The following is a 10,125-nucleotide window of genomic DNA, read 5'->3' as shown; positions in this document are numbered from 1 at the left end:
CAACTTCGCTGACTTCCGGTTTGAGCCGGAAGTTGTGGCTACCAAGGCGACGCAAAGCCGCCGGGCCAGGTGAGCAAAACTTTTGATCCTACCTTCGGGTGTCGCGGCTCCCCTCGAGTCCCAGGACTCCCCTTTACCTGTAGAGTCTCCTAGAGGAAAGTCTGAGGGCTTCCGTCTCCCCAGACTCGGGCATTTCCGGATGCCTCGCGCCTCCCCGCAGATCTCAGGTTCTCAGGAACGCGGGGTGAAATCCCGAACGGTCTCTCCAGCCTGAGAACTCTCCTGAGCTCTTGCTTGGGACGGTGGGGCCTAATCATTTCCCAGCGCCGTGTCTCTTTCCCTTGAGCTACACCAGCTCCATGTATGGTGAAGGAAGTGGTTAGGGCAGAGATAAGCCAATTCATATTGTGAACCTAGCATGAGAGCCGGATGAAGTGAGAGAATTTTCTGCTTGGATTATTGAACACTGAAAGAAGATTGTTACCTGAGGTAATCCCTAAAAGAGTCATTGTGAGCAAAGTGAAGCAAAAATAGATTGCAATAAAATTGCACCGCTGAACATTCGTTCTGTGCGGCTTGAAGAAATGGAGCCTCACCCACTGCGTGGCAGTAATTTTATAAAATGTACCCTCTATAACCACAAAATAAGGTCGGCGGGCGCGGTGGCTCACGCCTGTAATCCCAACACCACTTTGGGAACCGAGGTGGGTGGATCACCTGAGGTTAGGAGTTCCAGACCAGCCTGGCCAACAGGGTGAAACCCTGTCTCTACTAAAAATACAAAAAAAGTAGCCGGGCGTGGTGTCGGGCACCTGTAATCCCAGCTACTCGGGAGACTGAGGCAGGAGAATCGCTGGAACCCAGGAGGCGGAGGTGGCAGTGAGCCGAGATTGCGCCACTGCTTTCCAGCCTCAAAAAAATAAAATAACGTCAACATTTTTGTAATCCTTATTCCCTTGGTCACGCCAGCTCATAACATTTGCAGGCCCTGGGTAAGAGTACAAATGGAGTCCAGCATACCGTATGTTTAAATATTTTAGTTATAAATCAAGTAATAAATTGTTAAGTAAAATATAGTCTGTTTTCCTACATTGACAAATAAACCCTCATAGTGATGTAGAAGGCCAGGTTCATTTTCAGAATTCTTAGACTCCTTAGAACACCTGGAAACACAGCTGGAATATGGCAATGTAGGGAGAAATGGCCCCCAGTCTTTTCCCACTTCCCTTTCTTTTCTGGTTTCTGGTGCCCACCTACATTCCCTGCCAGGGGCCTTGCATACCATCCTGATACTCCAAGCCACATCCAACTTTTGCCCAGACCCCTGCAAGCAGCCGTGCCTTGGCCACCTTTCAGATCAAGAAGTGCTCACAGTAGCAGCTGGGTCTGCCCTCGGGAGAAAGCTGAGAAAGGCTCATGCAGGCCATGGTGTCATTTGGGCAGTAAATTCCAGGGGTATTGGTACCCCGAACATGGTCTAGACTCCAAAAGAGGGAAACTAGGCTTTGGGTGAGCATATCTCCTTGGCCCCATGGGTTACTCATTTTTTGCAGAGGAAAGAGCCTGGAAGAGATCCAAAAGTTTTCTCTAAGTGCATGGCCCTGGTCAGGGAAATTCTGCAAGCAATAAGAATTTATTGAGTGCTGGCCATATACCAACCGCTGTGCTGAACTCTAGTCCTAGAGTAAAGGTTAATAAGGAACACAGTAAACTGATAAGTACAATACAGAGATATGTTAGATGATAGAGGTGAGCACAGGGTGCTTCTAAACACAGATTTATGTAATCCGTTTTTTGTTTTTGTTTTTGAGATAGAGTTTGGCTCTTATTGCCAGGGCTGGAGTGCAATGGCACAATCTCAGCTCACTGCACCTTTTGCCTCCTGGGTTCAAGCGATTCTCCTGCCTCAGCCTCCTGAGCTAGGATTACAGGCATGCACCACCACGCTCGGCTGATTTTTTATATTTTTATATTTTCACCGTCAGGCTGGTCTGGAACTCCTGACCTCAGGTGATCCACCTACCTCGAGCTCCCAAAGTGCTGGGATTACAGGTGTGAGCCACCGTGCCCGGCCTCATCTGTTTTTTATACCTACAATTCTGCTTTTTTCACAATATCATATAAAGTGAATCATATAGTATGTAGCATTTTCTTTTCTTTCCTGATTTTACTTAGCATAATGCATTTGAGATTATGTTGTACACATCAGTAGTTTGTAATTTTTTTATTCCACAATATGAATGTATTATAATTCATTATCCATTCACCCACTGAAGTATATTTGTGTTGTCTCTAATTTGAATCAATTATAAATAAAGCTGCTATAAATATTTAAGTACAGATTTTGATGTGAAACATAAGTTTTAATTTTCCTAGTGTAATATGCAGGAATGTGATTGCTGAAACATATGGTATGTTTAACTTTGCAAGAAACTACCAAACTGTTTTTCAAAGTGGCTATACTATTTTTTATTACCACTGACAATGTGTGAGAGCTTATCTGTTTGCCTATTGATGAACATTGGGTTGTTTCCACTTTGGGGCTCCTACAAATAAAGTTGTAATGACTGTTCGTGTACAAGTCTTTGTATGGACATATGTTTTCAGTTCCCTTCTACCACTCTTAAGAGTGGAATGACTGGATGTGATGGTAGGTGTGTGTTTAACTGTCCTGCAGTGAACAGGCCTATGCAAACCTACCCTCAAAAGTCTGAGAAAGCTGAGAGGCCAAAGCAAGAGGCTGACATACCCAGTTTCTCAGAAACAAACATTTAATAGGGACTTACAAACAGAAGCCATGTCTGTGTCTCAGGAAGCAAGACAAGATGGTGGATCCCTGCCATTATCCACCAGACCCTGGGTTTCTGTACTATAGAGAAAGGTGCCTCAGAAGGAATGTGTAAGATAATGCTTAAGGGCAGAATTTATGGCAAGGATGATAACATCAAGGTTGTTTTGACCTAAGGGCAATATTTACAGTAAGTGGTGCTCTTACACAAGGAATGAGCCCAACTGGAAATCTTAGAGGTTTTTCTGGAACTGGGGATAATCAGAAGTTAACATGGAGGATTAGCATCCAAGATGGAGTTGCTTTGGCCTCCACATTAGCATTTTAAGAAATTGCCAAACTGTTTTCCAAACCAGTTGTACTATTTTGGATTCCCAACAGTGTGTATGAGCATTCTTATTGTACATCTTCAACAACACTTGTATGGTCTATCTTTTTAGGCGTTTTAATATATATGTAGTGGTATCTCATGATTTTAATTTGCATTTCACAAATGACTAATGATGCTGAACATCTTTTTATGAGTCTGTCTGCCATCTGTATATCTTCTTTGGTTAAGTATCTGTACAAATCTTTTGCACATATTTAAAATTTGGGTTATTTCTTTTTTTTTTTTGAGACGGAGTCTCGCTCTGTCTCCCAGGCTGGCATGCAGTGACACTATCTCGGCTCACTGCAAGCTCCACCTCCCGGGTTCACACCATTCTCCTGCCTCAGCCTCCCAAGTAGCTGGGACTACAGGTGCCCACCACCACGCCCAGCTAATTTTTTGTATTTTTAGTAGAGACGGGGTTTCACCGTGTTAGCTAGGATGGTCTCGATCTCCTGACCTCGTGATCTGCCTGCCTTGGCCTCCCAAAGTGCTGGGATTACAGGCGTGAGCCACCATGCCCGGCCAGGTTATTTCTTTTTGAGAGTTTTGAGAGTTTTAAAAATACTCTACACGCAAGTAGTTTATTAGATAAGTGACTTGCACATATATTTTCTCCCAGTCTGAGGATTACCTTTTATTCTCTTAACAGTGTGTTTTGAAGAAATACAAGTTTATTTTCGAAAAGGTTTAAATGACCAGTTTGTTTTTTTTAGGTTATACTTTAATGTCATGTCTGGGAAATCTTTGTCTAAGTGAAGATTGCCAATGTTTTCTTCTAGAAGTTTTATAGTTTTCAGTTTTACATTTAGGTGTATGATTTTACTTTGAGTTAATGGTGCAAGGTATAGTGCAAAGTATGGATCAGCATTCATTTTTTTCCTATGTAGATATCTAATTGCTCCAGCATTATTTGTTGAAAAGAATATCCTTTTTCCACTGAATTGTCTTTGTGCCCATGTCAAAAATAAGTTCTCCATATATGTTTGCATCTAATTTAGGACTCCCTATTTGGTTTCATTGATCTATTTGTTTATTTTGATACCAATTCCACACTGTCTTGAATATTGTGGCTTTGTGATAAGTCTTGAAATTAGGTAGTGTTAGTCCTCCAATTATGAGTTGTAAAATTAGCTTCTTAATTTCTGGAAAAGAAAAAGCCACCTGGGATTATCATAGGGATTGTGTTGAATTTGTACATGAATTTGAAAAGAATTGACATTTTAACAAAATTGAGTCTTCCAATTCATAAATAAGGTATCACACTCTCCATTTATTTAGGTTGTCTTTAATTTCTGTCAGCAATATTTTGTGGTTTTCAGTATATGGGTGGGTGTTTTTTAGAGAAGGAGTTTCGCTGTATTGCCCAAACTAGAGTGCAGCAACATGATCATAGCTCACTGCAACCTTGAACTCCTGGACTCAAAGCAATCCTCCCACCCACCGCAGCCTGCTGAGTTGCTAGAATTACAGGTGCAAACCACCTTGCCTAGCCCAGTTACAGGTTTTATATATCTTTTGTCAGATTTATCCCTAAGTATTTCATGTTTTTGATATTGTCGTAAATAGTATTTTTATTTCAGTGTTTGGTTTGTTGTTGCCAGTACATGGAAATACAATCAGTTTTTGTATATTGAACTTGTATCCTACAACCTTGCTTTCCTCATTTATTATTTCTAGAAAATGTTTTTGTAGATTTCATCAGATGTCCTATATAAGCATATAATCTGGAGATAAGGCAGCTTTACATTTTTCTTTCCACTGGTGAAATAGTTCCATAACTCTCAAAAAACTCGCTCATGCTGTCCATTTTTTTTTTTTTTTTTTTTTTTGAGACAGAGCCTCACTCCATCACCCAGACTAGAGTGCAATGGCACAATCTCAGCTCACTGCAACCTTTGCCTCCCAGGTTCAAGCAATTCTTGTGCCTCAGCCTCCTGAGTAGCTGGAATTACAGGCACACACCACCACACCCAGCTTATTTTTGTATTTTTAGTAGAGGTGGGGTTCACCATGTTGCCCAGGCTGGTCTTGAACTCCTGACCTCAAGTGTTCCACCCGCCTCGGCCCCCCAAAGTGTTCAGATTACAGACATGAGCCATCGTGCCCAGCCATGCTGTCCTTTTTGAATAACACCCTTCCCTGCTTATAGCTCGTGACAAACACTGATCTGTTCCCCATTACTCAGTTTGCATTTTTGAGAATGCTGTATAAATGGAATTACACTACATATAAATTTTGAGACTGGTTTATTTCACTCATCATAATGTCTTTGAGATTCATCCATATTGTTGTGTGGATTAATAGTTTTTTGCTTTTTATTACTGATATGGATATACCACAGTTTGTTTATCCATTGATAAACCTGTTGAAGGACATTTGGATTGTTTATCATTTTTGACAATTATAAAGTAGAGATGCCATAAACATTTGTGTAGAGGTTTTTGTGTGAACTTACATTGGTGGTGGCGGTTGTTGTCGTTGTTGTTGTTTTTGTTTGAGACAGGGCCTCGCTCTGTCACGCAGGGTGGAGTACAGTGGTGTGATCATGGCTCACTGCAGCTTTGACCTCCCTAGCTAAAGCAATCCTCCCACCTCAGCCTCCCAAGTAACTAGGACTATAGGTGCACATCACCACACCCAGCTAATTGACACCTTTATAATTTTTTTTTTTTTTTTTTTTTGATACAGAATCTCGCTCTGTCACCCAGGCTGGAGTGCAGTGACGCAATCTCGGCTCACTGCAAGCTCCACCTCCCGGGTTCACGCCGTTCTCCTGCCTCAGCCTCCCAAGTAGCTGGGACTACAGGCGCCTGCCACCACGCCCAGCTAATGTTTTTTTTTGTAATTTTAGTAGAGATGGGGTGTCACCATGTTAGCCAGGATGGTCTCGATCTCCTGACCTTGTGATCCACCCGCCTCGGCCTCCCAAAGTGCTGGGATTACAGGCGTGAACCACCACACCCGGCCCACCTTTATCATTATTAAATGAACTTCTTTATCGCAGGTATTATTCTTTGCTCTGAAATATACTGTGTCTGATATTAATGTAGTCACTCCAGCTTTCTTCTGACTAGTGTTAGCATAGTATACCTTTGTTCACCCTCTCAGTTTTGGCCTACTTGTGTCTTAATATTTAAGTGGGGTTTTTGTACACAGCATATATTGAGTCTTATCTATTCTGACAACTTCTATCATTTGATTGGAGTGTTTACATTTGATGTGATTATTGATATGGTTAGGTTTTGCTATTTACTTTCTCTTTGTCCCATCTGTTCCTTGTTTCCTTTTTCCTCTTTTTTGCTTTTTTAAATTAAGTATTTAAATTGAGTATTTTTATGTGTTTTATCGCTTTTGTTGGCTATAACTCTTTATTTCCTTAGTGGTTAATTTAGGGTTTAGAGTATGCATCTTTAACCTAGCATAGCCTACCTTCAAGTGATATTAGTATACTTCCATTTCTCCACTCCTAGCCCTTGTATTATTATTGTCATACATTTTTCTTTACATATGTTATTAATCCTACACTACATTTTTATTTTTTGTTTAAGCATTTTAAATGTCTTTTAAAGATATTTAAATAATAAGAAAAATCTTTTAATTTACCTAATGCATCCAGTGTTTTTCACTTCTTTATGTAAATTTCTATTTCCACCTGATACCATTTTCTTTTATTTATTTAATTAATTAATTTGAAACAGGATCTCTGTCACCCAAGCTGGAGTGCAGTGACACTATCATGGCTCACTGCAGCCTTAACCTCTTGGGCTCAAGTGATCCTCCAAGCACATGCCACCATGCCTGGCTAATTAAAAAATTTTTTTTCTCCCTTTGTTGCCCAGGATGGTCTTGAACTTCAGGGCTCAAGTGATCCTCCCACTTCAGCCTCCCAAAGTTCTGGGATTATAGGCGGGAGTTACTATACCCTGTTCCTTTTCCTTTAGCCTAAAAGCCTTTCTTTTACATTATTTATTTTAATGCTAGTTTGTTGATGATTAATTCTTTTAATTTTTGTATGTCTAAAAAGGCTTTATTTCACTTTAATTTTCTGAAAAATATGTTTTCTGGATATAGAATACCAGAGTGATAAGTTTTTTTCTTTCAGTACTTTCAGATGTTGCTTCACTGTTTCTCACTTGCATGGTTTCCTTCAATAAGTCTGCTGTTATTTTTTACTTTGTTCCTTGGTACATGGCATGTCTTTCTTCTTCTGGCTGCTTTCAAATTTTGTCTTTATCCATAATTTTTATATAGTTTTTCTTCTCAAATCTGTGGGTTTATAGTTTTAATCAAATTTAGAACATTTTTGTCTATTATTTCTACAATTTTTTTTTTTTTCTGTTTCTTCCCTCTTTTGGGGATTTCAGTCACGCTTGTATTAGGCCACTTCAAATGACCTCACACCTCAGTTCTTCTCTTTTTTCAGTCTTTTTTCTTCTTTTGTTTCATTTTGTTTCTATTGCCGTGTCTTCAAGTTTGTTTCTATTTTGTTTCTATTGCCGTGTCTTCAAGTTTTCTTCTGCCCATCTAATTTGTTTTCCTCTGAAATCTTCATGTTAATCTAATCTGATGTATTTTTCATCTCAGACCTTACAGCTGTGTCTCTAAAAGCTCATACAGATATAGATATAACAGTTATAACTTTATAACTTTGTGGCAAAAGTTGTAACTGTTTTGTCTGCTAATTCTAATGTCTATATTGACTCTGGTTCAGCTTTAGTTGATCAATTTTTCTCTTTATTATGGCTTATATTTTCTTGCTTTTCTATAGCTCAAGTAATTTCTTTATTGGATCCTAGACATTGTGAATTTTACTCCATTGAATGCTGGATATTTTTATATTCCTCTAAATATTCTTGAACTTTGTTCTGGGATGCAGAATGTTACTTAGACATAGTTTGATTATCTAACTTCTAAGATTTGATGGGTGATAACAGAGGAGCATTTATTCTAGGGCTAATTTTTCCCACTACCAAGGCAAGATTTTTCGGAATACTCTACATAATCCCTGTGAATTATGAGGCTTTCCAGTCTTGCTGGTGGAAATAGGCATTATTCTTGGCCCTTTGTGAGCTCAGCTTACTCTCCCCACTAATTAATTCAGTGGTTCTTTCCCCAGTGTCAGCTAGTGTCTTCATACTCACACATTGAAAGCATCACAAATGTACTCCAGCCAGTAAGCAAAGATGACGATGGCAGCGGGGTTTTTACAAGACTTCATGACCGTAGGCACTCATACAGTCCAAGACCCTACTCCACTATATATTAAGCACCTTAAAATGTATCCCATGTTCTACATTAAATATTTTTTTAAAAACTGTGACATATGAAAGGCTTTTTATATTGTACAATTTTGAGGTTTTTTTTTTTTTTTTTTTTTTTGAGATGGGGTCTCACTCTGTTATCTAGGGTAGAATGCAGTGGCACAATCTTAGCTCACTGCAACCTCAAACTCCTGGGCTCAAGAGGTTCTCCCACCCTACCCTCCCAAGTAGCTGCAGATGCATACCACCATGCCCAGCCAATTTTTAAATTGTTTGTATAGATGGGATCTTGCTATGTTTCCCAAGCTAGTCTCCAACTCCTGGCCTCAAGCAATCCTCCCACCTTGGCCTCCTGAAGTGCTGGGATTTTGGGCATGAACCACCCCACAGGCCCTACAATTTTGAATTTTCTGAAGTAAAGATTACTCGTTCTCTTCTTGTAGACATGAACTTTATTTGTATACATATACAGACTTTCATATATTTATAAGTTGATATATACATATCTATGTGTGTGTATACACACACACACAGAGTGGAGATAATACACTGTAAATGTTTTTGTAAATATTTAATTATCATCCACAGGAGCAATAAGTATTTCATTCCCCAAATCTGTGGCGCAGATAGAAGTGGAATTTTATGGGTCTTATTTTGGTCAATTCTTTTTTTAATGTCTCAAACATTTCTGGAGGATCTTGAAAAATCTCATGGGCCCTGAGCACTGTGTCTGCAGAACTCCTGGGCAGCAGTAGTGGGAAAGGAGAAAAGGGAACAAATCAGTCGGGATTGGGAGTGCTTGAACTGCATCTGATTGGGGGTGAAGGAAAGAAAGGGAGGAGAGTTGTGGCTCACTGCCCACCTGGCTTGGGCACAGCCATCTGTAGAGAGAAAGGAATGAGGAGAAAGCATAAGTTGTAGGAGAGAGAGTGAATTGTATTTGGGACAGAAAGACATCCTCCCTCCTATCAACAAGGGTATCAAATTCTTCTTTCCTTCTTAGTACACATCATCTAGGGTTGGCCTGGAAAATACCGCCTCCTCTAATGTCCTTACTAATATGAAGAGCATATCCTAATAATGTGGTAATAGTCCTCTGGTAATTAAGGAAAATGCCAGTCTGTGGAATAAACAGTCCCTATTGGCTATTGTGCTAGAAAAGGGTGGTGTGCTATCTTCTCATTGTTTCCTTTTTTCCAGAATTCCTTTGTTTACTTCTCTTATCAGCTTTTCAGAGTTTCGTAGAGATTCCCAGTGCCACCTTCTATGATGTCATTCCCCAGAGGAAGTCAGACCCAGAAGATAAGGCACCCCATTGGTACAGGAAAGGGACCATTGGAGGTGCCACCCCCAACAGAGAAGGACTGGCCTAAAGACGATGAAGAGGATAATGTCCTTGTGGATCCAGATGAGGAGCTGGATTCCTTGCCTCAGCCTTATCGTATGATCAACAAACTGGTGAACCTTCTGTTTGACCAGTCTTGGGAAATTATTGAAGAAAGGAACGCACTGAGGGAAACTGAGAGCAGCCAGATCCAGCCCACTGTCTTCCCTCCACTTGGAGAAATCCAGGTATGGAGTAAGCAGTTGACCAGGAGTCCCTGTTTCTCAGTTGAGTGTTAATAAATGAAAGCCCCTGATCCAGGAAGGAATTCCTACCAGAAAGCTGCATTCAGTAAGTCAGTGCATGTCTGAAAGATTAG

At 40.2% G+C, this 10,125-nt stretch overlaps 1 protein-coding gene across 2 annotated transcripts in view; it reads left to right on the top strand.

The window, feature by feature from the left end:
- Nucleotides 1-10,125, top strand: part of WDR93 (WD repeat domain 93) — a 289,540-nt gene that overhangs the window by 237,270 nt on the left and 42,145 nt on the right. Inside the window, exons 2-3 of one of the 2 annotated variants that reach the window (XM_050797647.1) lie at nucleotides 29-69; nucleotides 9,650-9,994. In XM_050797647.1, the coding sequence (XP_050653604.1) occupies nucleotides 9,689-9,994 (306 nt within the window). In that variant the 5' untranslated portion in view covers nucleotides 29-69; nucleotides 9,650-9,688. Of the gene's footprint in view, nucleotides 1-5; nucleotides 70-9,649; nucleotides 9,995-10,125 lie in introns of those variants that run through there. The other variant, XM_050797648.1, reaches the window with a different exon arrangement.

This window comes from Macaca thibetana, chromosome 7, assembly GCF_024542745.1.
Source record: "Macaca thibetana thibetana isolate TM-01 chromosome 7, ASM2454274v1, whole genome shotgun sequence".
NCBI lineage: Eukaryota > Metazoa > Chordata > Mammalia > Primates > Cercopithecidae > Macaca > Macaca thibetana.
This window is presented reverse-complemented; position numbering and strand designations above follow the sequence as displayed.